General features: G+C 51.4%; 1 protein-coding gene across 22 annotated transcripts in view; it reads left to right on the forward strand.

Annotated features, from left to right (window-relative positions):
• Positions 1-27,243, forward strand: part of HYDIN (HYDIN axonemal central pair apparatus protein) — a 208,956-nt gene that overhangs the window by 35,499 nt on the left and 146,214 nt on the right. For 21 of the 22 annotated variants that reach the window (XM_054199082.1, XM_054199093.1, XM_054199092.1 and 18 more), the window contains 5 exons: positions 9,510-9,641; positions 10,709-10,834; positions 13,034-13,153; positions 17,425-17,559; positions 25,522-25,721. In XM_054199082.1, the coding sequence (XP_054055057.1) occupies positions 9,549-9,641; positions 10,709-10,834; positions 13,034-13,153; positions 17,425-17,559; positions 25,522-25,721 (674 nt within the window). In that variant the 5' untranslated portion in view covers positions 9,510-9,548. Of the gene's footprint in view, positions 1-9,509; positions 9,642-10,708; positions 10,835-13,033; positions 13,154-15,853; positions 15,980-17,424; positions 17,560-25,521; positions 25,722-27,243 lie in introns of those variants that run through there. The other variant, XM_054199099.1, reaches the window with a different exon arrangement.

Raw genomic sequence — 27,243 nt, forward strand, 5'->3', positions numbered from 1 at the left:
CTATGCCACTGTCCATGTTGCTGACAAAGATGTTAAACAAGACCCGTCCCAGTACCGATCCTTGAGGGACTTCACTTGTCCCTGGCCTCCACTTAGACATGGACCTGTTGACAGCCACTCTTTGGGTGCAGCCGTCAAGCCAGTTCTTTATCCACTGAATTGTCAGTCCATGAAACCCATATTTGATCATAAAGCGAGCAGGCGAGGAGAGCAGATAGTCCCTTTTGAGGGCAGTGCTGGCACCTCTGTGGGCTGCGTGTGACTTGATTTTTAGGATATGTGGACGTACGGGATATCTCCCGGTGGCGTGTAGCTCTTCCGTCACCAGTTCTAGCTCCCTTTCTTAGGCCTGGGAGAACCACTTTGGCTTCTGCTGGGAATTTCTCTAACCACTGATATGTTTCAGGGTAACGTGCATGGGGGAACATGGCTGCGCTGAAGCTGGGAGGGGGTGTTGGAGGCGGTTTCACGGCACGGTCGCTGTGGTCATTATATGCTCTCCCTGTGCTGCTGTTACGGCTTCGAGGTAAGGCACTGCCAGCCAGCCAGGGACCGCCGGTAGCCACTGCTCCTCGGTGGGGACGGGCTGGGCGCCGAGCATCCCTCTGTCCCTGTGTCTGCCATCGCGTCCCGAAGCCGCCTCCTCCCCTCTCTGTGTCCCTGCGGTTGCCATGGTGGTGTTGGGGCTGGCCTGGAGGCCCTGTTGCTTTGGGAACAAGGGACACAGCCTGGCTGGCAGCAGGGATCCGGCATGTGAGTGTCTTCCCGTGTCCCCTGCAGGCTGGGAAAGGTGGGGGATGCTGGTGACTACCCCTGTGCTGGGGTGGTGCTGGCTGCGTCGCCTCCCTGGCTGAAATATGGAGGGTGGCTTTCGGTGTGCCCGGGCTGCTCAGCCTCAGGAGAAGGGGGGGTTTGGGAGTGGGGCTGAGCAGAGACCTGGGGCTGCGGGGGTGGGGCTTGGAGGGGGGTGACACCCCCCCCACCTTCCCCCCACGCTGGTGTCAGGGGGAGAGACACATACCTCCCTTGCCCCCCACACTGGTGTCGGGGGTGGGTGTGTGTGTGTGTGTGTGTGACATGTACCCTTCTCTTGCCCTCCACGCTGGTGTTTGGGGGGTGACACATACCCCCCTCTTGCACCCTATGCTGGTGTCAGGGGGTGACATGTAGCACCCCTTGCCCCCGCCATGGGTGTCGGGGGGGTGTGGGGGGTGGAACCCCTTCCCTGTGCCCCCGCCATGGGTGTCGGGGGGGTGTGGGGCGTGAAACCCCTTCCCTGTGCCCCTGCTGTGGGTGTCAGGGGTATTTGTGGGGGGTGACACCCCCTCACCTCATGCCCCCATGAACATCGGGGGGGTGCATGTGTGTGCCATCTACATGGCAGTGTGGGGGTGTCCCTTGTGCCAGAGGGAGGAGAGAAGCAGGGGTGCGTCTGGGGCTGGGCCCCCTTGGTCCTGCCAAACACCTCCTGGCAGTGGCTGTGCTCCCCCTCTAGCGGGATCCGTTCCCCTGCAGGGAAGCTGCTTTTTTCAGATGAGGTTGCCCGTGGGCTCCTGTGCTGGGTGAGAGGCACCTCAAGGGCTGCAGCACTTGCCATGTCGGGAACTGGGAGCTGGAGCCCCCTCTCTCCCCCCTGGAGCTGGACAGGGAGTAACCTCTGCTCTGCAGAAGAGGAAACTTCCTAAATGTCTTCCTTTCTTCCCATGGGATGCCGATGTGACTGTGTCCAGGCTGGGGGTTAAATGTGGTGGGGATGGAGGCCACCTGCCACACCACTGCTGGGCTTGCCCTCCTTGTCTTGCGTGTGGGCTTTTGGATGGTTTGGCCTTAATTTTTTTTCTCTGCGTTGCCCAGTCTGTAAACGAGGGATGAGACTATTTATTCGTGCTCTCTCTCCGTGAAGGCTTGTGATGAAAAATGCAACAGGTGGCCTAGCTAGAAGCGACTACAAAGCTATCTCACCTTAACTATATCTTTTCCTGGTGATTTTCTGAGAAGCAATTCTGGTATGAATTTGAGGAAAATGCAAAGGCTGGAGTACTCCGGGAGGGTGCGGATTGCTCATATAACAGGTTGGGCGGCCTTGCCCCTTGATGGGGCAATGGATGGGATGGGAAATAACTTGATGAAGACGAAGTCTGCTCTCTAACGCCTCAGGGTTACAGCCAGGGCTGTAGTATTAAAGTAGTAATCCAGTAAATATGGAATATTTACTATTCTGGCAGCCAGGAACGTGTGTGCGCTGGATAACGGGGTACGAGGCTGGAGCCAGCCGAGGTTGGGGTTGGGGGATTTTATTCCTGCCTCTGCTGCTGGTTGCTTACCCATCTCCAGTTTGGCATCTTTGAATTCAATTAACATTTGCGTTCTCACAGAGATTGAACCTCCTTTGTGGGACCTGGGCGTGCATTATTTCACAGAGAAGGTTTTGGAGATTGAGGTTAAACCAGCTTGGTGTGGATTGAGGTTCACAGGAGCGTTTCGGAGTGCTGGGTTGATGCCTGACCTCCCGGGGTCGGGACGCGAATGTCGCGCAGCCTGTGCACTGCGAATTGATGCCACAGAAGCTAAGAGGTGGTTCAGAAAAGGAGAAGGGATGGTTTTGGGGGCTGCTGGCAGTGCTCAGGCACACAGTTAAAAGGTAGAATAACAAATCACTGCATGTCAGCAGGGCAGAGGTTCGTATGTTTTAAGCCCCCGGGAAGTACGGAATGGTTCATTTCATCTTGGCTCTCCTTTGCTAGGGTAAGCGGTGGGCCCTGGCATTTCTGGGGTAAGATATGCATGGAAACAATCTGATATCCGTAGGAGTCTTCCTATGATTTCCATGAACTTCAAGTAAGGTCTTGACAGCAGCTGCTGAAGACCGGTAGAGCTTTCCTAACCTGCTGCTCTGGATTCGCCATTGCAGAGTCAGCTCTGACCGCCTGCTCCTGGCCTGGGCATCCATTAACGGTCCTTTGACTTCTACTCTTCCACCCCGAAGTCGCTAGCTGCATGGAAGCTCTGATGCACGGTGCCCCAAAATGAAAGGTGATCCGGATGCCAGAAAACAAGTCAATAAAAAGGGAGAGTCAGTGGGAGTTGCAAAGCCCAGGAGGGCAGAGATCAGACGCTGGGAAAAGGAAAATAGGACTGTAAAAACTGAAGGCAGAAGCTGGGGTTGTAAATTATAGTGTGTGGAGCTGGGGATTCTCCAGCAGACCCTTGGAAGAGAGCCTGGTCCACCTCACCGTCAGCTGAGAGTTGAAATTTATTAAAAGAAATAACGGGAAGGTAGGACCCTAGACTCCTTTTAATTATCTCCGCTATGGTAGAGCTTTTGTAATAAATTGCCGGATGGCGGTACCAAAGGGATAAAATACAGAGGGACTGGAATATAAAGGTGACAGGTGAGGCTTCCTGGGTAGCGCGGCTTGATTCAGAAAGCACTCGGCCACTTAACAGCAGGCTGGAGGGATGAGAGATGAGTCCTGGAAATTCAGCTTCTCCTTTCCTGGCTTCCTTGAGATGCCGTTTATATGGTAATTACAGCTAAGCAGGTGATTTCTAGGCGAGAATCGTGATCTTGCTACTTAAGCCTGAATGGGGCAAGATGATTTAACCGAACAAAACTGTTCGACAGCATCCTGCTTCTCCCTTTCGACAGATCTCCTTGTCTTACTCTTCCAGCAAAGTGTAATGGAAAGGCAAATTAACCAATTACTCCAGAGGGCTGGTTTATCTTTGCGGAAGGAAGGAAGAGGATTTTTTGCATATACCAAGGCAAGATTCAGCCACCAGTCTGCGCTCTGGCAAGAAAAGCTGGGTGTAGGGTATCACAGTGCAGAGTGTGCCCGTATATCCCCAGCCTTTATGTTTGGAGGGCGATCCATAGGTATCGGACTAGCTCAGAGACTGGTGCTGCTGCTTCAGTACGAGTGCCGTGAGGTCCCCTGGAATTGAGAGCGTTGTCAGGTGGCATAGTGACAGCCACAGGATCTCTAGAGACACGAAACTGTGCCTTTACATGAAACTCCCTTTTTCCTTAATGTCCGTTAAGAAATGTGCTGTTTATCCTTTAATTTCCTGTCTTTTTCAGCACAGTATCATCAGAGAGCTGTTCAGTTTTATTTTACGGAGGGGAAGCTGTTGGACATACGCACAAAGGGATTTGGATGCTTTAGGGCCATATCCAAGCGCTCACATCAACTTCTTCCTCAGCGTAGCTTTTGCTGAGCCCAGGGGCCCCAAAGGGCCCCTCTGTCCCTGCTTTTGTGCTGTTGAGCCTCCTGAATTTTCCAGGTCCTGGCACAACTCGGCTTGCGTGAAGCCCTGCCTCGTGCCTACAGATCCTTTGGCCATATGGCCCGTGCCCATGTCATGAGCCAGGTAGTGTGCAGAGGTTAATATTGCTGCCCTCAGGAGGTGAAGGTGCTTTTATTTGCCCCTAATGTAGCTCATGGCCAAAAACACCCACCCTGGGAGCAGTGATCCTGTGTAGACCCTTCTTTTCTGCCTAGCCTGAAGCGAGGAGTCTCTATAGTAGCTGTGAGCCCGCATTGTGAAACAAATATTTCCTTCACTTCGAAGACGATCCTGGTCTTTTTTTTTCCCCTCCAGAGATTGCTTGTGTGTTGCATATTAAATAGTCATTAGCTAAAAGCCTTTGTAATCCAAGGAGCAGAGCCCCTCAGCCAAACCTTCTCCTTATCTGTCAAGCATCCTAGCTTCTGTCCTGCGGATCAGGCTTTTCCTCATTTGCGGTCTCCATGCAGCAGTGGTAGGAGATGTGGAAGTCACCTTGTCTGGGCTGACAAGCAAGAATAAGGAATGGCTTTGCCCCCCTCCACCCACCTGAGAGGGCAAAAAGGTTTGGGCTGGAACAAGAGGTGGTGAGTTCAGTAGCAGGGAACGCAGCTGGGTGCGGGAGCAGGGCTGTGGAGGTTGAGACCAGGCTGAGATACCAGCATCAGGTTTGGCGTTGGGTGCTGAGGTGTTGCAAGCCTTGTACGGGTTTCATATCGCTTCTACCGTGCAGCTCCATAAATCGCAGAATGGTTAGAGTTGGAAGGGACCTTAAAGATCATCTAGTTCCACCCCCCTGCCCTGGGCAGGGACACCTCCCACCAGCCCAGGTTGCTCCAAGCCCCGTCCAGCCTGGCCTTGAACCCCTCCAGGGATGGGGCAGCCACAGCTTCCCTGGGCAACCTGGGCCAGGGGCTCACCACCCTCCCAGCAAACAATTTCTTCCCAATATCTCATCTAAATCTCCCCTCTTTCAGTTTAAACCCCTTCCCCCTTGTCCCATGGCTCCCCTCCCTGCTCCAGAGTCCCTCCCCAGCTTTCCTGGAGCCCCTTTAGGGCCTGGCAGGGGCTGGAAGGTCTCCCCGGAGCCTTCTCTTCTCCAGGCTGAACCCCCCCAGCTCTCTCAGCCTGTCCTCCCAGCAGAGGGGCTCCAGCCCTCCCAGCATCTCCGGGGCCTCCTCTGGCCCCGCTCCAACAGGTCCATGTAGATACTTTGCAGCCAACAGTTTCCCTTGCTAAGCACCTGAAGCTTCTCTGGCAAGGCCTCTGAGCACGAAAGCAGGCTCTGACATCTTTTCAAAGGTGCCGGAGCTGTTGGGAAGGAGCACAAGTGGCTGCCCTGCGAGTGCATCTCCCACCAAGCATGAGAGACTTAGTGGGTTTCACCTTGACGTCTGTCTCCACGTTCTGCCTTCTGAGATGGGAAGCATCACCCACCATCCAGCTTCCTTTCCTGATGGCACTTCTGTCTTAGTGCCTTGAGTGCACACGGGTGTCACGTCTGAGGTTTCTTTGCCTGAGCTTTCGGTTTCCACTCAGATTTGTGGCTGGACATCACGTGGGAGATGTTTTGGAGCGAGTTTCCACAAGTTGGCTGGAGAGCCACCTTGTTTTCAGGGCTGTAATCTTCCCTGGATTGTAAACCCCCAAATAATGAATGTTGGTTCTCAAACTGAGGGTTCCTTGTTCGCTGCCGAGCAGATGTGATGATTGCATCTGCCTGTGGCCTCGTGGGAAGCTGTGGTTTGTAGCACATGCTGTGCCGAAAATGCATGAAGCTCCCTGGGTGCTGAGATGCTCTTGTAAGTTGGGTGTCCTTGGCTGGTGTGTGTGTCTGTGTGTGTGCGGTTAATTGGAAGAAGGTCACCAGATGGGTATTCACCGGGTGCGACGACGGAGGACACCCCCAAAGGCGCTGTTGGAGCTGCGGCAATGCGGTGATTTCCCTGCTCGCTTTTGCGTCACTGTGATTGGGGTCCACCCTGGGCGAGCAAAATAGAAATTAAATTCTTGCTTTGTAAGTCAGTGCGGAAACGTCTTTGCTCCACAAACAAAGAAATGATTAGCTTGTCTGCGGGGTCTAAACTAATTTATCTGAAGCTCGTGGAACATTAACAAATGCCGCTCTAAGGCGTGCTTTCTAATACTGCCACAGTCACTCGCTGCGGAGCGAGATATTTAAGAAATAGATGGGCTGCAGTGATTTGCAAGGCTATAACTTTATCGAGGCATTTTGGTGGCATTGTGAACCACCAGAGTAGAGCTCAAGTTGACCAATTATGATATCAAGGAGGCAGAAAAAAAGTCTCCAGCCTGGAGCTGAAGAAATCCCAAAGCCACAAATGCTTGAAGAGGCATCTGTTCCCTTGGGGTGGAATTGGTTAAGGTGGTAAACCCCCACTCTTTACTGGGTTAGTGGACCTTTGCTATCATGGTACTTGCAGGATGAGATGCTGCTGTTTTGGGAAGCTTCTCCCCGCAGCACCCTGAGCCTGTGCAGTGTTTCCCTGCGTTAGAGCAGGAGGAGCTCAGCAGGAAAGAAATGAGTAGACTTAACTAATGCCAGACTCTGAATTCTCCTTCCCTGAGGTCCTGGTGCAACCCTCCTGCCCTTCCTGGCAAGGAGATGCTGGGCAGCCCAATTTCTCAGTCCTGTTAGTGGCCTTCCTGCTTCCACTGGGCTCTCAGAAGCCACCAGCCCAGTGACAGTTATTGCTGTGCTGGTGCGAGCACCTGCACGCCAACGGTTCCCTGGCCGGCTCCTGTCCCTCCGGGCTGTCCACAGCCACCAGAGAGCCCAAGGTGATTCGGGAAGCAAGCCTGGGAGCTACTACACAAAGGGAATCCTGCCTGGGAAGCATGCATTACCTGTCCTAAGGTAGCGTCTGGCCACCAGGCAGCAAGGAGGCAGTTGTCAGGAGGGATGCGGCAGTTACGTGATACTCAGCAGGATTTAACTACGTAGCTGGTCTAAGAGCAAATCTGGGGAGGTAGAAGGGGTTTTAATGGGTTCTAAAATTGCTGTGTGACTTGCGGTGATGGTAGAGACTTTTAGCTTAGCCGTAGATACTGGAGTGAAGGGAGCCTGGGGGAAGGAGACTGAAGTTTGTGTCCTTGGTGTGATCTTTAGCATGGCACCCTGCTTAGTTTCCTGCCCTGAGTGTGGGGCAGAGGGGGGAGCTGCCATCCTTCCTTACCTTGCTGGGCTGGGGGAGGTGGAGATCTCCCCCCACCAGGCGGGGGTGGTGGGCTGGAAGTGTGTTGCGTTGTGGTCACTGTTTTGTCCCGCCTTTCCAGGGAGATGTGCTTGATTTTCAGAGTTCTGCTCCTTTCCTCCCAGGCTGGGAGCTGGTCCCTGCAGGCTCTGGGGAAGTGGGGCTGGGAACGTGCCTCGCTGGAGGGTGGGGGGAGCTGTAAGGCTGGGATGGGGCTGTGGAGGTTGGAAGCCCTCTGGAAATAAGCATTGCGGGCACGATGAACAGGATTAATTTCAAGTGAAGTGAAATTACAGGTAGAAAATTGGAACAAATAATCCAGTTATTCTCAAGACCCAATTATAAAACACTGAAATCCAGATTAATGTTGTACCGTCCCCATGAGATTTCTCTTGAAAAATAGTTATTTCCAGCTTTAAACCCTGGCTCTTGCTGCAGCACCTCCTCATGCCCATAGGACAGGGTTGTGCTCTTGTGTTTCTTGCAAGAACAAAATCAAATGGCAGCTTTGTCGTTTCTTAACGCTGTACCGTGAACGTGTACAACACTGAAGCTGTTTGGGGAGTAAAAGAATGAAGTTCACCCATGTCGCTTGGAGGACGTGGGTAAAACTTAAGGGGAAGGGAATGGTCAACTTTGTATAGATGATGTCTTGCTGTATACAGCAAGCCCACACAAAAAAGTTGATGGATGGAAGGAAGGAAGGAAGCAGCAGGGAATATGATCTGTGATTTTACTTCATGTCAGGATGAAAAAAAAAATATAATTTTGGGGTAGAGCTGGGTTTGAGAGTGCACCGGTCTTTCAAGTCCCAAAAAATAAGTGGGCAAATCCATCTGCTCCTTGGTCCCGTGAGCCAGAAAGGGAGGGGAGAATTATTTCTAGTCTAAAGTAGGGCTTAGCGAGTACTGTGCGTGCTTATCTTTGATTCTTGTCGGCGTTTGAGACCCGGTTTCTGGGGTTGTCTTCTCTTCTCGCCCTTTCTTGCACACCCGCTTTGGAGAGGTGGTCCTCGAGCTGGTGACAGGAAGAAGAACGGCCCGTGGACCTGTGAACCCATGCTGCTTGTAGGATAAGGATGCGGGAGAAGAACTGCCATTAGGAAAAAGTCTTAAGTGGCCCTGCTTTCACATATGTTGCATTTATATTTGGGCTAATTGCTCATGTTCCTTTAACAGTTTCGTGCTTTTATTTCTGCTGTTACAGCCTCTAATGCCTGTAGGGAGCCTTCAGTTTGGGTGTTAATAAATGAAAATTAGGGCCCTCATTCTCTGTGGAGAAATGCTCTTGGGTGCTGTGGTAATTTCATGCCTGGAAGGAGTCATATTTGCCGGATAATTTTTGTAACTTAAACCAACCAAATTAGCCTTGAGAAACTATAGTTCTTAATCAGAGTATTGAACTCTAGGCTCCATTAGTTAGAAACATCACCAGGCTCCTTGCGCAAAGGGTGGACATTTGGTTTGCAAAGCAGGGAAGGAGCCTGATTTTTATTAATGCTCTGGGTGGCAGTGATCCCTGGGTTGTTGATAATGCTCCGAGCACTTCGTAGGGTCAGGTGCAAAGTCACATCGTGTCAGCTGCTCTTGCAAAAATGAAGCAGCTAAGTGACATTTACCCACTTTCTGTTCCCACCAAAAATTGTTTTAAAGAGTAATAAAGGGCAGTTTGGGTAGTAGTAGAGGTTTGGTTAATAATTCCAGGAAATGGGGTTCCAAAAGTAACGGAAGGGGGGGAAGGTGAGGAATGCTAGCAGGCCCTGGTGTGTTTGTGGCTTGTGGGACTGCACCCACAGCAAAATGCGGTTTTGGCTTAGGAAATGTTTGTTCTGGGGTTTTACTTCTATGAATCTTCACTCTGCTGCTTAAATATGGTCTAATCACAGAAGAGGCTGGGGAGGCCTTATGTGTTCCAGTTAGGAAGGATGCCGCAGCCTGGAGGTGTGTCCTTTGGCTCTGCCGTGGATGGGATTCTGGATTTTCAAAGTTCCATTGTTTCTCCTTCCAGGTGAGCTGAGACGTGGCCACTGGCACGCTCCATCGGTCCATGGGGTCCTCCAAAATGGCCGAGGGGTTCCAGAGCAAAGTGGTGGCACCTCGTAATCCAAAGCTAATCGGAGAGGCAGAGGAGCCTGTAACTGTAAGTACCTGCTGTGGCCAGGCAGGAGCTGTGTGAAGGCTGGAAATTCCCCTTGTGTCCCTCCGCTGCCTTCCCTTCCTGTTGTCTGGCAGCGCTGTGAAGTTGGATGCCACCTCCCCACCTCTTTGCTGCCGTGCTTCTGTTGGGGGTGACTGTCATGGGGCAGTGAGGGATGGACCGTGTGCTGGTTCAGGGCAAGTCCAGAGCCTTGCCTGGATGTGCCACTGGAGCCACATGAAATGAATGTACTGGGCAGTAATATCTTCTGTCCCGTAGGCATACCTGCCCTCTAGGCAGCCGGGCATGTGGTGGGCCGCTCAAACTCTGCCTGAAGACTTGTGAGACATGGTGGTCCCAGGCAGAATGGGTTCCAAAAGAGTTGTTTTATCTCATCTCCTGTGTGGAGCGCAGATCCAGCCCTGCAGACAGCAGTGGAGTCAGGGCAATTCCTCCTGCCCAGCCCTGTTGCTGATGGGAGCTCACTTGACTGGAGATGACCTCGGGCTGAGGCTCTGTCAAGGAGATATCTCTGTATGCTTCTGTGGAGGGGTCTGTGAGGCCAGAACAGAGAGAAAACAAATGCTAATTAAAAAGAGATAACTCAAACTTGGACCCCTTCCTCTCCGCCTCCCTCTTGGCACGGTGATGCTTGTCTGCTTTCCTCTGGTTCACCCAGCAGTGACATCTCCACACGCATGTTGGTTGTGAGCGTTGTGCGAGGACGGAGTTAAGGGATTTCTGATAACTCCTCCCCGCTCTCTTCAAAGGTCACAGGCTCACTCCAGCAAAACCGAAGAGGAAATAAATGCCCGAAGAGCAGAAATCCCCAAACGTGTCACATCAAATCATGACGGAGAAGCTAATGGGACAGAGCCACTTGGTTAGAGCATGTGTATTCCGCTCTATATCATTAATTTATTGATGTTAAATATTTCAGCAGGTAACTTACAGGACTTCCAGGAGTATCCTAGGGGCTGCGATCACAAATTATTCATCAGTGGCACTTGAACAAGAAAAGCCTTTCTGAACAAAGGCATTTCTGTAGCTCTTGCTGTTTTGCGTTTCAGTTGACTCCCTCTGCCTTCCTGAAGGAGATGTCTCTCACCACCAAGCAGAGGCTGGCCAGCACTCGGGAGATGAGGCGGCCCCGGATTATCCAGCTTCTAGACATGAGTGAAACCTCCCATCAAAAGGTAGCCTTTTCCTGCCCTTTTCCTTGCTGTTTGATGTGACATTTGAAGAGAGCGCGGGCTTGCGACGGGCTTGCCTTCAGCTTATCTAAATACCTTGGTGAAGAGGTCCTGTCGTCCTTTCAAACTGCTGCTGGGTGGTGGTGGAGTTCCTTCTGTTGGGGAAAAGGTAAAACATTTTTCCCCAGCGAGACGTTGAACTCCTGCTCTGTGCTAAGCCGATATAAATAAGCTCTGCTGAAGTTGGGGCATTTTGCTGGAGTTTAGCTATCATCCCTAAAGCACAATGGTGGGGCAGGACACAAGGGCATGAGCTTGCCGTTTGCCATCCTCCTGCTGAATTAGCCGCCTCCTGCTTTGGCGTAGGCACTGTCAAACGCTTGGGGTTGTGACTCCCTCAGTGGTGGCAGCATCAGCCTTTGAAGGCTGTAGACCCTGTGGTAATTACTCAAGATTTAACAGACCCAGTTGCATTAATGCTTTGCATTAGAAGAACGCGTAGGACCCTTGCAAAGTGTTAGATTTTGGCAGATATGTGCAACCTGCCATGGGTGACCCTGCTCTGGCAGGGGGTTGGACTGGATGATCCCCAGAGGTCCCTTCCAGCCCCACCATTCTGTGATTCTGTGATATACAGGGGAGTCACCCTGGGCAGGGGGGAGTGGATGCACTTTATCTGGACCACTGTTTCCTTAGAGGTATGTTTAAAGCTGCTTTCCTGCAGGACTGCTCAGTATAACACACAGTCCAAACAGGTAGATTACTGAAGTAGGCCGTTGAGCAGAAAATTGCTGTAACAAACTGGTTAAGGATTGCCCTGGACAGCACAGGGGGTCAGGAACGCAGCAGGGGAGTGCACAAATAACCAGCCTTTTGCTGGAGCCGCACGCTTCAGCGTGAGCGTGACTCCTCAGGAGAGGCAGGAGGCCTGCCTGTGTTTTTCCAGTGGGAACGGTGCAGCTGGAAGAGGGAGGAGATAAAGCAGGGAGAGGGGACAGCAAAGGGCTACCAAGATGATGAGGGGACTGGAACACCTCTCTGATGAAGAAAGGCTGAGGGATTTGGGGCTGTTCAGTCTGGAAAAAAGACGACTGAGGGGGGATCTTATAAACACTTATAAACACTTAAAGGGTGGGTGTCAGGAGGATGGGGCCAGGCTCTTTTCAGTGGTGCCCGGGGACAGGACAAGGGGTAACAGGCCCAAACTTGAACATGGGAAGTTCCACCTAAACACGAGGAGGAACTTCTTTCCTGTGAGGGTGGCAGAGCCCTGGCACAGGCTGCCCAGAGAGGTGGTGGAGTCTCTGTCTCTGGAGACATTCCAGCCCCGCCTGGACGCGTTCCTGTGCCACCTGCTGTGGGTGACCCTGCTGTGGCAGGGGGTTGGACTGGATGATCTCCAGAGGTCCCTTCCAACCCCTGCCAGTCTGTGATTCTGTGTGAATTTTATCAAAGTAATGCCTGTGCTCTGGAAGCATTTGCTGTTTGCGTGCATTCTCAGACATGCTTCTGCAGCGGTATTAAATAAAACAGCAGTAATAGAATACAATAACGCATCCATTTAAAGCTTATGGGAGGAGGAGATACCAAGTCCAGTCCTACTCAAGTTGCCCAGTACTGCTGAGAAGAGAGCTGAAGCTTATCACCACCCAGCCTTTACCTCGCTTGTCTTTTTCCTAACAACTGTGTTACTTTCTTTTTGGCCTTATCTCCTCCGGTACTGTTCTCTTACTGGTTTCTGGGCTCTATATCAAAAAAAGATATCTGGGGATATGTGGGACTCAGTCTCTCCGTCTCAGAGTAAAGATCACCCCAAAATTGTTTCCCCATGGAGTCTCATGTAAATTCTCAGGTTTCACTTGCTCCAGGAGTGCTCGTGGCTCTTTCAAGTAAGCGCTCTGGAGCTGCGGGACCGCCTTAGCAGAGGGCTCTGCTGGAGGTAAGCGCTGCCTTGCGTTTTGGAGAAGGAAACCTGGAGAAACACCTACCAAAAGAGCCTTCTTAGCTTGACCCTGCTCAACGTGGGCCAGAAACTTTTGGTCAGCTCGGAACACAGATGGGTGAGCTACTGGTTCCCTAGTGCGAGGTGGGCAGACGTACTCACCAAGAGACTGTACTTCGCTGGAGATCAGTGTAGGGTTCTCATTCATGAATCTTTCTTGCAGCAGTGGAACCCCTCACTACTCTGTTTTGCCTCTCCAGTTCTCAGCAGTTGACCTGGAACAGAGCTTGTTTCAGCCTTTCCCATCCGAGGTGGTATTTCAGAACTACGTCCCCTGCGAGGTCTACGAAGTGCCACTGATTCTGAGGAACAACGACACGGTAAGTGCCAGGACATGGAGGTTTAACGCTATGCTGGAAGAGGAGAACAGGGTAACTCAGGTGGTGTTACAGCATAGCAAGTTGCCTGCTGCAGCACAGCATGAACAGAATAAAATATCTCACCACCTTGGTTTTACAAGGTGGTAGAAATCTTCCCGCGCTGGGGATTCTCCCCCTGATTCTGGCCATGGGTTGGTGGTGTCTAACCTAAAGGAGCTTTTCTAGTCAGCATCCTTCCCCTTGAAAGCCCTGGGTTGATGGGAACGTTGAGGGCCGTACGGTTCTTAACTGCTCTCGTGCTTTACCTTGAGTGTACACCACGTCCTCGTGGCTTCTTGGTTAACCTTGGTGTCGGGCAGGGCGTCTCTGCCCCTCACAGCCTGTTTAGCTGCCTCTGTGTGGCTCCCTGCTAGAGCACAGGGGTTGAGTCTTCTCCTCTTTATGCTGGAATAAGTTCTAATTAGTAGCATTAGCCCTCCAGGAAAGGTGTTTTGAAACAGCAGTGGAAACGGACTGATTTAGCAGAAGCAGTGGGAGGCCTTTAGGTGCCACTTCAGGCTCCTGCTAAGCTTAATTCAGTTCTGCTTAGGTTTTCCTAAGACAACGTGGCTTTCTGCTTTCCCTATGGAGAACCACGGCATGCCCGGAGTAACGTGCTCTTGAAGGTCTCTACCTTTACTTGAGGAAAAAAAACCTGTGGTCGTTTTGAGATTTCCCAGGAAAGTTGAGAAGGGAAAAGTTGAAAAATGTCAGCAATTTTGTTCCGCTGTAAAGAGGAAAATTGAGACCTTTTGAATTTCGGCAGGGGAAACATTTGCTGGAATGAGGCATGTGCCAAGAGCAAGCTGGTGGGAAAAGACAGGAGAGAGGAAAAGAGCTGAGTTAGAAAGTGCCCTGGGAGAGAACATTGTACACGCAAGGGTTTCTCTTGACACGTAACAGTAAGTGTGCTGGAAGCAGAGAAAGGTCAGAAAAAGAAAGGTGTAATTAAAGATAGCAAAGAATAAGATGTATACGTGAGAGGAGGGCAGGATGGGAAGATGGAAGTGTACATGAGAGCAGGTGAATTAACCCCTTCTCCAAATTTACCCCCTGGGGGAAACAAACAAGCGGGCAAAAAAAGCTTTTAGGACATATTGCAGGTGGAGGGAACCGCAGGAGAAGTCCAAGTGTATTCTGAGATAACAGGTTTTGACAGGGACATGGTTGAAAATGGAAGACCCTTTGGCAAGGAAGGATGCAGGTGTGGTCCCTCAGTTACTCCTGGAGAGCGCTGCGCCATTCCTGGTCTGGCCTTTACCTTGGGAGTCTTGGAAAGATGCGGTGTGGATGCCCAGGCCCAGGGGATAGAGTTCCTGTGGTCCACACTGGTTCTGGGCTCTCTTTGCTGTAGGTATTACAGAATCAGAGTGGTGGGGTTGGAAGGGACCTCTGGAGATCATCCCGTCCAACCCCCTGCCACAGCAGGGTCACCCACAGCAGGTGGCACAGGAACGCGTCCAGGCGGGTTTGGAATGTCTCCAGAGACAGAGACTCCACCACCTCTCTGGGCAGCCTGTGCCAGGGCTCTGCCACCCTCACAGGAAAGAAGTTCCTCCTCATGTTGAGATGGAACTTCCTATGGTCAAGTTTGTGCCCGTTCCCCCTTGTCCTGTCACTGGGCACCACTGAGAAGAGCCTGGCCCCATCCTCCTGACACCCACCCTTTAAGTGTTTATAAGTGTTGATGAGATCCCCCCTCAGTCGTCTTTTTTCCAGACTGAAGAGACCCAAATCCCTTAGCCTTTCTTCATCAGAGAGGTGTTCCAGTCCCCTCAGCATCTTGGTAGCCCTTTGCTGTCCCCTCTCCAGCAGTTCCCTGTCCTTCTTAAACTGGGGAGCCCAGAACTGGACACAGCACTCCAGATGCGGCCTCCCCAGGGCAGAGTAGAGGGGGAGGATGACCTCCCTCCACCTGCTGGCCACGCTCTTCTTGATGCCCCCCAGGATGCCACTGGCCTTCTTGGCCACAGGGGCCCATTGCTGGCTCATGGTCATCCTGTTGTCCACCAGGACTCCCAGGTCTCTTTCCACAGAGCTGCTCTCCATCAGGTCAGCCCCCAACCTGTACTGGTGCAGGGGGTTCTTCCTCCCCAGGTGCAGCACCCTACACTTGCCCTTGTTGAATTTTATAAGGCTTCTCTCCACCCAACTCTCCAGCCTGTCCAGGTCTCTCTGTATGGTGGCACAGCCTTCTGTCCTGATTAAAATGTGCCTCAGTTTCTCTCCTCCTATGGTTCTGCTTCGTTCCCGCTATGTCTTTTGGCTTCAGCTGCTCTGTTATCCGTGTGGCGCTTCCAAACGTTTGTCTTTGCCAAGTACCAGCCAACAGGCAAACAGTTAATTTGCTCTATTCATGCTTCCTCAAGTGGAAAAGAACATCTGCATCAACATTTCTGCCATCCCCAGTAAAAAAATAATAAACTTGTACAGCTGCACCTTGGGATGTGTGTGCCCTGTAAAGGGGAGGCAATGTGTGAACTGCTAACTTTTTCCAAAATTGAATTAGTTTTGAAGCCAGTAAGGCCTCAACCATTGGACAGCACTGGTGTAAAAATAAGATCAGCTCTAAGGAGAAATCCTTGGCGTATTAAAGTACACAAAGGTAGAGATGGTAATCCCAAGAGAGGTCATTATATTCTAATTTTTGCTTGCTTTTAGGTAATGTCCTGGAGAAAAGTGACATTGTGCTCTGTCTCAAAGTTTTCTCACCGACTTCCCAGATTCCGACTGACTTTTACTGCACAGTAGCCTGGGGTTGTCTGCTCCATAAAAATCCAGCTAAGGGTGAAGTGTATTCCAAATAGAAGTTCCGTAATCGTTCCGACGCGGCAGTGCTTCGCTATGCGCTTACTGCTCTTACCTGTGTGTTGTGAAATGGCTTTTCTGTCTCCAGGCTGCTCCTCGCCACCCTCGGGTGTTCTGGGTGGCTTTTGCTGAAGGTCTTAGCCGCCGGTGCTCACCTCCCAGGGGACTCGGTGACCGAAATGTTTGTCTGTGGTGTGAAACCGGCTCCTGGAACTCGCTGCCCCAGGGCACCGCTGGGAGCGAAGGGTGTTTGGGGAGAGTTCAGGGCTGCCTTGGCCGTGGGGTTATTGGGCTCGGGTGGGTGGTGCAGAATGAAGCTCTGTTTTTCCCAAGCCTCCTGTGGGTTTGTTGTTTATCAGCCAAGCTGCCCGTCACTCAAAATAGACTTTGTGAGACGAGATTTGGTGCTCGGGGGTTGATAGCCGCCTGCTAGAAGATGCCCATTTGCCATCTCTGTGCTTGTGGCATCCCAGGGGGCAGAAACTCGCAGCTGGGTGCCTGCAGGGACCCCTGGGTGTGGGCAGAAATACCCAGAAATCTGGCTTGCCCGCACTGGCAGCTGCCTGGCTACAATCACCAGGCAGCAAGAGCCTCCGGAGAGCTGAGATTGGCTTTTAATAATGAAACCACACTGTGAGTCAGTGCTGGTCATGTATCTCAAGGCAGAAAATGCCTTTGAAGCCCATAATTGATAGGCACAGCCTGGAGGGGGTCGTCTGGCTTCCTGTTATTTTGGTAAGCTGGCTGCTCTTCTCTTCTGCATCAGCCTTTCCTTGTAGAGTATCGTGCTGCTTTCTTCCTTCTTTCCAGCCCCCTTTAAATTCTCTGAGCCATCTCCTTGTTTCTGGGGTCGTCTTTATTTTCCTGTGTCCCTCCTTTTGCTCTCCTGCAGCTTGTTTTTATTTCCAGTACGGCCACACCACCTGTGGTCTCCTCCTCTTGCTGGCCTGCCTTTGTGACCCCATAGCACTGCAGCTTGACTGCCCCGCTCAAACGCAGTACGTTAGAAGTGAATTTCTTCCTTTCCCCAGTACAACAAATCCTGCTTTGCCTTCAGTTAATAATACATTCCTCCCCTGGAGGTGTGACTGCACAGATGCACGCACATGGAAGCAACCAGGTTCTTTTGGGCTTGTTGAATATGGGCATGACTTGATTTGGGTGTTACATCTCCATACTGCTGGTGTCTTGCCTGCTTGGTGATTCCTCCGCAGCAGGACATTGTCCTACTGCCTCTGGCCAAGAGCTGTTTTGCCCGGGCAGAATGGATTCAAGTCCACCCTGGCACATTATGCGCGCATGCCTCAAGAGCTAAAAGTGCTTTGGGAAGGTGGTTAAGGAAGGACATCACCAGGACATGACCGGGTCTCTTCTCCTCATGTTTCCAGGAGTGGCAAAAATATAGTTCCATATCCTTCCTGCAGGTTCCTCGGCTGGTGAAGGTCATCTTGGAGAGCTCACCTTATTTCAAGCTGATCAGCCCCAGCAATGCGTGCCGTAAGGTAGCACCTGCCATGACTTCAACTTTCCGCGTCCTTTTCACCCCTGAGGAGAACAAGGTGAGACTGGAGGTCCCGGGTGGTTGGTGCCTTCAGCGGAAGGTGAATGTGCGTGGATGGATTCAGAAGAGGGCATCTGGTGTGGGTTTTGAGGAACTGTCCTGGTTTCAGTGAGGTTGCATTGGATCTAGAACAGGACAAGAGGTAACAGGCACAAACGTGAGCATAGGAATTTCCATCTCATCATGAGGAGGAACTTCTTTCCTGTGAGGATGGCAGAGCCCTGGCACAGGCTGCCCAGAGAGGTGGTGGAGTCTCCGTCTCTGGAGACATTCCAACCCCGCCTGGACGCATTCCTGTGCCACCTGCTGTGGGTGACCCTGCTCTGGCAGGGGGTTGGACGGGATGATCTCCAGAGGTCCCTTCCAACCCTATGATTCTATGATTTCCTTTCCCATGGTGAAGATTATGCTCTCATAGGCTGGAGGCTCTTATTGTTTTGGATTTTTATTGTCTTTCTATTGGCTGCAGGGATGAGGGTGTCTCACTGCCTGTGGTGGGGCGGCCTCTCAAGGTGTTGTTCTCTGCAATCTGTCCATTGCTGCATAATTACGGGTTTGGTCCACTAATTAGAAACACAAAAGTTTGTTTAAAAGTGACCTGTTATCTGGAGGACCCCAAGTTGAGCCTGGTCGGAGTGAGGACCCGCCACCCTTTGAAAACTGGAGTCACTTTAATGTATATCATGTTGGACGCAGTTGTGAGGCAGCAGAACGTTATCTCTAATGCCATCGTTTTTCTTGTGCGCTGGTTACAGCCCGGTGAGGTCTGCTGTGGGCAGGCAGTCTGCAGCTAGTCACATCTTGGTGTCCCTGTTAGCCGCTGCAGCAGGGACCGATGGGCTGGGCTTTCTCTCCCTGAGGAAACCTGAGTGTTCTCAAGGGAAGGTGCACGTGGAACAGTGGGAAAAGGGCCGGGAGGGGTGTTAAGATGTTTTGCCATCTCCCTGCTCAGTGGTAGGGGGTTAATTATTACGGAAAATACTAGAGGATCAAATAGATCCAGGGAGCTTTTCTCTTTCCCACCTGGCAGCCGCTTCCCTGCCTCACCCTGGACTGGAGGAAAGATGATGCTTTTTCACACGCTCTGTTTTCGTGCCTCGCAGCCGTACCGTCCCTACGGATGCAGGCTGGGTTGGTTGCCTGCCTGCCATCCAGCTGTGGGCCGAGGGGAGAGGGGATGCTGTGCAGGCGGCAGGGAGCCAGCCTGGCACAGACGCACTGAGCTCTAGGTGTCCTTAGCTCAGCAGGAGATTGGTGTGCCGCAGATGACTTTGAGACGTCTGCCTGAAAGAGGATCACAGAATCACACAATGGTTTGGGTTGGAAGGGACCTTAAAGATCATCCAGTGCCACCCCCTGCCCTGGGCAGGGACACCTCCCACCACACCACGTTGCTCCAAGCCCCGTCCAGCCTGGCCTTGAACCCCTCCAGGGATGGGGCAGCCACAGCTTCTCTGGGCAACCTGGGCCAGGGGCTCACCACCCTCACAGCAAACAATTTCTGCCTCAGATCTCAGCTAAATCTCCCCTCTTTCAGTGTAAACCCCTTCCCCCTCATCCCATGGCTCCCCTCCCTGACCCAGAGTCCCTCCCCAGCTTTCCTGGAGCCCCTTTAGGGCCTGGCAGGGGCTGGAAGGTCTCCCCGGAGCCTTCTCTTCTCCAGGCTGAACCCCCCCAGCTCTCTCAGCCTGTCCTCACAGCAGAGGGGCTCCATGTGTCCCTGCCCAGGGCAGGGGGTTGGAACTAGATGATCTTTAAGATCCTTTCCGACCTAAACCATTCTGTGATTCTTTGCATGACTTTGTTGGAGAAGCAAGGTTAGGGGATAGCTCTGAGGCATCTTCTATTTCTGCACCAGGCCAGATCTCTCTGGGCAGAGCTGTTTTCTCACCTTTTGCTTGCTGCTTAGATTTAGCTTAACACTTTGTGCTATTCTCAATCAGCACGGATGTAGAAAACTAAAGAGGAAATGCCTGTGGACCCTGGCTCCCCAAGCTTGTGGAATAATCTGTTCCTTTGGAGGGACTGAGAAATTATTTAACATCATTAATATTTAGGGTAAAAATTATGTTGGCCTAGGGCAGTTCTCCAAACTACCCAAGTGACACAAGAGCTTAATCTCGCTGAGATAAGCTTTGCAAAGTTACACTGGTGCCTTTAAAATGTGATTTATTAGTATTAATTAGTGTTCATTTTTGGGGTGGAAGAGGTAAATTGGTGCCCGTGAAGGGCAAAGTGCTGCTCTTCGGGCTTAGAGAGGCAGCGGAGCAACGCGTGAACATCACCGCAAACAGAAGTAGGGTGGGAGAACCCCAGAGAGCGGCAATGGCCAACACTCTGTCCTTTGTCTCGCCCTTGAACAGCTTCAGCGACACCCCGGTGGTTTCTGCTGAACTGGGCGCTGTCATCCTTGCAGGGGTTGGGGTGAAGGGCGCAAGCTGCTCGGGGAGGAGCATGTGGGAATCTAGGCAGCAGAATCAAAGAATTTGATAGAAAAGGAACATTTTGTCTCATACTTGGTGGGGTGTGAGTCAGCCAAGTACCGGAGCACTGTAGCTCAGCTAGAAATGCATCAGTAGCGTGGTCAGGAGCTGCACGGCACCTTGAAAACCCCTTAGCAAAGAGACTGGCTTGGGGAAATGGTTCTGTAATGCCACCTGCGTTGGGCTTGCCGTTCCTGGCGTGCAGAATTACCTGCCTTTTGGTTGTGGAAGGCGTATGAGTGCTCCCTTTGAACCACCTCTGCATCTCTGCTGCTCCACGGTCCACAGGGATCGCGGATAACCCAGCCAAGTGAGCCTCCAGGTGGGAGAGTCCTCCTGATGGTGGAGCTGGTTTAGGTGATTCTCTTGAATCTGTTCTTCCCTGGAGTAGGTCTGACTTCAGTGAAGTGATTCTTGATTCACGGGAGTGAAATTGTGGCTAAACCCTACATTAAAGGGCCATGTGAGTTGTTAGTGGCTGAAATCGCAGAATGGTGGGGTTGGAGGGGACCTCTGGAGATCATCCTGTCCACCCCCCTGCCAGAGCAGGGTCACCCACAGCAGGTGGCACAGGAATGCGTCCAGGCGGGGTTGGAATGTCTCCAGAGACGGAGACTCCACCACCTCTCTGGGCAGCCTGTGCCAGGGCTCTGCCACCCTCACAGGAAAGAAGTTCCTCCTCGTGTTGAGATGGAACTTCCTATGGTCAAGTTTGTGCCCGTTCCCCCTTGTCCTGTCGCTGGGTACCACTGAGAAGAGCCTGGCCCCATCCTCCTGACACCCACCCTTTAAGTGTTTATAAGTGTTGATAAGATCCCCCTCAGTCATCTTTTTTTCCAGACTGAAGAGACCCAAATCCCTCAGCCTTTCTTCATCAGAGAGGTGTTCCAGTCCCCTCATCATCTTGGTAGCCCTTTGCTGTCCCCTCTCCGCGTACACAAATGCCTTTCTTGAAAAATGAGCCGTTTCCCATTGTCTCGCAGTCATTTGGGAACGTGCCACGTGACTGGGCTGTCAGAGGATAAATAAATAGCTGACGTGTCTCTTTGTTTATTGGCACTTGCGTTATAAATACGCCATGCTAATTTTTCTGCTGGGCACCATTTCCAATTAGTTACTCTCACTGCTCCTGATTTACAGGTTTCCATTTTACGGCTCCGGGGGTACAGTGTGGGTGTTCTCGTGCCACTCTGTGTTCCCGGGTGTCCTTGCATTATGGTCTGGCAGTCTCTGCCTCGTTGGAAATCATTGCGGAACCGACTGGCAAATAAACAACAGGCAGGAATACTTACATTTGTGTGTCCTTCAGGCTTACGAATAGGTCATCTTAAAGGAAGAAGGAAGCAAGAAGCATATAAAAACATGGCACGGCTTATTCTGTGTTGTCCTCTTGCTCTTTTCGCTGTAGCCATGCAATATTTTCAGGCAATACAAGCTCCGTCTGTGAGGTTTGCAAAATTCATTACTGACGCTCAGCGGAGACTGAATTAATGCTCATTGAATAATATGAAATATGACAGGACGATGAGTTATTGCATTACCGAAATGAACTCCTTTAAAATTCAGTCCAGCCCTGTTAGAGATGTTTTGTAGCACACAGAAGCTATTCCAAGTGTACTTTGAAGACAGCTCCTGGGAGGAGGAAAGGGGCAGAAGGATCAAGGCAAATGGCTCGGTGCAAAATGAACCCGGAGCCAAGCGACTGGTTTCAGAGCATCCCGTGAATCGGGAGCTGAGGGGGGCAGGAGAAGGGAAGGGGTATCCATCTCTTGTGGAGCCATCGTGATCCTCCTCTCTTTTAGCGGCCCTCATTTCCCAGCCTTTGCGATGTGATTCTTTCAGCCGGCACTTTTCAGCAGGCTTGACTTAGCGGTACCTCCTGCGGCAAGGATCTCTTCTTTGCAGTTGTCTGCTGCCAGGAATTCAGCAAACTCTTTTGGATCAGTTTGGCAGCAAACCTGACGCCTGAGATTGCCGGCGTACTGGGCAGCAAAGGCTGGTACCACTGTGACGGTAATGCATGTTGGCCTGAGTTTGCAGAGAGCCTGAAACGACATCCGCAAGACAAGCGGTCGCTTTCGTTTCGGTGGGGGCTAATTCGGATGCCAGCGGTGATACTTGGAAGGCCAGAGCTTGTAATTTTTTGCTCGTCAAAGGGGAATAAGAGAAGAGGAACCGTCGTACGGTCATCTGTGTTTTCCTTAAAATTGAGAGAGGAGTTGTATGGAGGATGAAGTCGTATTTTCCCGAAAATCTATAGCCTGAAGCTGCATCTAAACATGGCAATTTTTAAAGCACAGATGTGACGCAGCCACTGTCTCACCCGGGTATGTTTATTTAGAGACCTATTTTTAAACAGTCTGCTAAGGTTTTGCCGTTGCAAAGTAAAAGATTTTTTAAACCGGTTTCAACTCTACCCTTAGTGGTGACAACCACTGGAAAATGATTTCCTTTTACTTCCCTCAAATGCCTCCAATTGTTGAGATTTCTTTTTTTCTTTATCCCCCTGCTGATCTGAACTCCGTGCATCCTCCTCATTCTACCTGGCATCTGGAAGGGAGAGATAAGTAAATATGGAGTGCCAAGACTTCATAAGGCACGCAGCTTTCAATTGGATTTACAATGCCTTTGTTACAGTAGTGGGGCCAAAATAACAACCAAAAAAAAAAAAAAAAGGTAAATAGCGTTCTTCATTTGCTAATGCAGTTTCTGAGGATCTAAACAGTCCAGGACGTGAAGTACCCAGATAATAGGTGCTTTAAATTCACATGGGCTGCCCACAGCTTTTATTTTAGAGGGCTTAGGCTGCAAGGTTGAGTACGAAACTGCTAATTCAGAAAGCCTTGCTGAAGATGAAACCGTTCTCCTGAAATGCGAGATTCAATTCCGTAGGTCCTTTGCCACAGTTCCCTTCCTGGCGTTTTACCTTCCAAACACGAGAAGCGAAAGCCCTTCTGCGGGTTTCCAGCGAGAATAATATTTGAGATGTCTAGAAAGGAAAAAAAAAAAAAAAAAAGAAAGAAAAAAAAAAAACCCAGCCAAACAAAAAAACCACCACGTCCTCCTTTATTCTTTTTTACAGCTTGGATGTGACGGTGTCTGTTGCTGCAGCCTTACACCCCGGCTGAGCGGTGGTGGGCAGGCACTGGGTGGTAGCTGTCGTGGTAAAGCCGTAGCGATGTGTCTGGGCCTCCCCCCGGCTGCCTTCGGCCCCGTCCAGGTGTGGAGAGGATGATTATGGGAGGAGGAGATCCCAAGTGCAGAGGAATCTGAATGGCTTCTGGCGAAGGGAGCTTGCCGCCGCGTGCAGCTCCTCTGTCAAACTGTCTGCTTGCTGCTTTGACAATTATAAAAAATATCAAAGGAGTTAAAAGCATCGAGGGGGTGGGGCGGGGAGATCGGGACAGGGAACGAATGATAAGAGACAGAGCTTTTATCAACTTGTTGCTAAGAGAGCTGCTGGGGGTAATGGCTCCTGACCCTACTGCAGCCGTTTTACCACTGACTGTAGCAGGGGCAAGGCGCTACTTCCAGCACAGTGATGCCACGTCGTACATCTGGAGATCGATCTGCTCAGCCCTACAGTAAAATGATTTTGGTGGCTTAATTTGCCTTCCTACTGCTAAATGCCAGACAGCTGGGGGGGACTGTCTGGCTCTTCTCTGAGCAAGCCAGGGACTGGGAACAGCGCAGTTGAGTTTGCTCTGGTAGGCATGTCTGAGCGTCTCCTGTCTGCGGCTCCTGATGCCACCACGGCTTGTATTAGGCATGCTAACGAGGCACCAAGCCGCTTATTCTGGAGACCTTACAAAAGAGATGTGATTAAGGCATCAGCCATGCAGCAGAGAGGAAGCAAAGCTGTCTCCTGTGTCCCTGGAGGCTGGGATGAGATGTAAAGGGAAACTGAGGTTAGACGCAGGAAGAACTCTCTAAGCCTAGGCTAGAGCTGGAATAGGCTGCTGAGGGCAAGGGTGGAATTGTTAGTGCTTTTAAGTCCTTATTAAACATCTCAAGAACAGTTTGGGTGTAGAGCTGAGCCGGTTCTGAGGTGGGGAGATGGATCAGAAAGCATTATATGGACAAGGCTGGGGAGAGACCTAGACATACAGCGAGACCTGGACAGGCTGGAGAGTTGGGTGGAGAGAAAACTTAGGAAATTCAACAAGGGCAAGTGTAGGGTGCTGCACCTGGGGAGGAAGAACCCCCTGCACCAGTACAGGTTGGGGGCTGAGCTGATGGAGAGCAGCTCTGTGGAAAGAGACCTGGGAGTCCTGGTGGCCAACAGAGTGACCATGAGCCAGCAATGGGCCCCTGTGGCCAAGAAGGCCAATGGCATCTTGGGGGGCATCAAGAAGAGTGTGGCCAGCAGGTGGAGGGAGGTCATCCTCCCCCTCTACTCTGCCCTGGGGAGGCCGCATCTGGAGTGCTGTGTCCAGTTCTGGGCTCCCCGGTTCAAGAAGGACAGGGAACTGCTGGAGAGGGGTCAGCAAAGGGCTACCAAGATGCTGAGGGGACTGGAACATCTCTCTGATGAAGAAAGGCTGAGGGACTTGGGGCTGTTCAGTCTGGAAAAAAGACGACTGAGGAGGGATCTTATCAACGCTTATAAACACTTAAAGGGTGGGTGTCAGGAGGATGGGGCCAGGCTCTTCTCAGTGGTGCCCAGTGACAGGACAAGGGGGAACGGGCACAACCTTGACCATAGGAAGTTCCATCTCAACATGAGGAGGAACTTCTTTCCTGTGAGGGTGGCAGAGCCCTGGCACTGGCTGCCCAGAGCGGTGGTGGAGTCTCCGTCTCTGGAGACATTCCAAACCCGCCTGGACGTGTTCCTGTGCCACCTGCTGTGGGTGACCCTGCTCTGGCAGGGGGTTGGACGGGATGATCTCCAGAGGTCCCTTCCAACCCCTGCCAGTCTGTGATTCTGTGTGAGATACACTCTAACAAAGCTATGGGAGCGGGTGGGAAATACGCGTACACTACATTAAAATACATGTACCTGACATTAAAGCAATTATCATGTCCAGCTTATGAAGTATTTCACCAGAGACTGCCTAACCCCTTGGAAAATGTACCTGAGCATCCCCTGCCTAGCTTCAAGGGGATCGTGGCACTGCTGGGACTGGAGTTAGCGCTGTGGCACAACCAGATTCTTGGTGGTGCCTTTAATAGCCTGTAGTGGTTTCCTGCAATCCGTTGCATGAAATTCCTCTGATTTGGTGCCTGGGAATCAAAGCATCAGATAATTTTTGTCTGGTTCTGCCAGCTTGCTGTGAAAGCAGGTGAATCAATGAGGTTGTTTCTTCTTTGCATGTTAACAGTCCAAGTCGTGCCACTGGAACGAAAGGTTGTTAAGGTAGAAAGTACAATTACATTATTGAATGCTGCTCTTAGATTCGTAGCAAACAGCAGTTTTCCTCCTGCCTTGGGGACGGTACTGAATGCCCTGTGCTGAGATTTGTTTCTTTCCCCCTCAGGATTATCGCCACCAGCTCACCTGCATCACAGAAAGGGAAAAATTTATTGTGCCCATCCGAGCTATAGGTGCCCGGGCTATCCTGGACTTCCCCGACCAGCTGAACTTCTCCATCTGTCCAGTCAAGTCCAGCACCCAGAAAACTCTGCTGGTTCGCAACATCGGCAATCGGGAGGCCCGCTACTGCATCAGCACTCAGAGGTAAAGGGACTCAACACCTTGCTTGAAAACACACTCGTGGGTGATAATAAAGAGTAACAAAAAGGAACCAGAGCATCTGAGCTGCTGGATTGCAGCCATGGCTGGAAATGGGCAGGACGTGCAGGGTTTGCGGTTGCTCACAGGGTTTTAAGCATGATGCAACCTTTGATAAATCTGTGAGCTGCGGCGAGGTATTATACTGCAGCGGTGTCTCTGCCACAGCATCTCGCAAGACCGACACTGTCGGTTTGAAAGAACAAATAAACGAAGGCGACTTCACCCCCTTCGGGCTGCATGGGATGCTGCGGGGCAGACGACAGCTCTAGGAGCTCCGTTCCGTTAGACCAAACGCTGTGTTAGGAAAAGGCCGGCTCTGAGCTGGTGATGGAGACATTTAAGAATTCAGCAGCAGCTGTGTCTGTATTAGCAAGGGCAATCGGAGATCATAGATCAAAGCAATTGGTATTGAGGCCCCGACAATAACACCGTGTGGTCCAGGAACTTTATTTTGCAGTAGGTTTGGTCTGGTCCCTGGGACCAAATATTTTTTAAGTGGAATGAACTCCTAAGTAGAGGCTTCAGAACCACTACAGCCCCAAACCAGAATGCTACTGGGGGCACAGGCAGAAGATGCAGCAAATACCTGGTGTGTGGGTTGGGGGCCTTTTCTTAGAATCATAGAATGTGTTGGGGTGGAGGGGACACTTAAAGGCCATCTAGTCCAACCCCCCTGCAGTGAGCAGGGACATCTTCAACTGGATCAGATTGCTCAGAGCCTCATCAAGCCTGGCCTTGGATGTCTCCAGGGCTGGGGCCTCCACCACCTCTCTGGGCAACCTGGGCCAGTGTTTCACTGGAACAGTGCTTCTTCTGGCGCTTTATCTCCCCCAGGTTTTCTAGAGAGCGCTAGAACATGTTAGCAGCCAGCTTGCAACCTCCTGAATTGTAAGCACCTTCTGAATGGTTACGTACTGCTCTCAGCCAAATGCACCCCTTCTCTGGGGGGTGCCAAGCAGGTGGTGGTTGGTTAGATAAATGCCTGATGTGGATTGTGTTGTGGAGAGCCTGTCCCGCTCCTTAGGGTCTCAGAAGGCAATCACCGGTTTTCCAGCTTGCTGAACTGGAGAGGGCAACGCTGTTTTGACCCCGCATCTGCAAAGAAACCGGTTGAGTTGGCTGGTAATGAGTTGGGAGTTGATGGGTCCCAGAGGTCTTGGCGTAGGAGCTGAGGTCAAGATTGCAGCTAAGACCTGCTGTCTGACTTGGTGCGCCCGAGTTGCCTCTGTTTCTTCCACAGGCAAACAGGGCTCAAAAGAAGACTTTTTACTTTTCTCCCGTGAAACGTGAGGTTCCAAGAGGAGCCTCCACCAAAGCCTAACAAAGCTATTTAAGCAGGCTTCTAGGATGCTATTTAGGCAGGCTGCTGCTTTCACTGTGGAAATACGTAGGCAGGAACTTGTAAATGACTGTGTAGTTTTCCTCTGGGACTTCCAGATCTAGTTGTCACCGCCAGAATAAATAC

The sequence above is a fragment of the Rissa tridactyla genome, chromosome 4 (assembly GCF_028500815.1).
Source record: "Rissa tridactyla isolate bRisTri1 chromosome 4, bRisTri1.patW.cur.20221130, whole genome shotgun sequence".
Classification (NCBI taxonomy): Eukaryota; Metazoa; Chordata; class Aves; order Charadriiformes; family Laridae; genus Rissa; species Rissa tridactyla.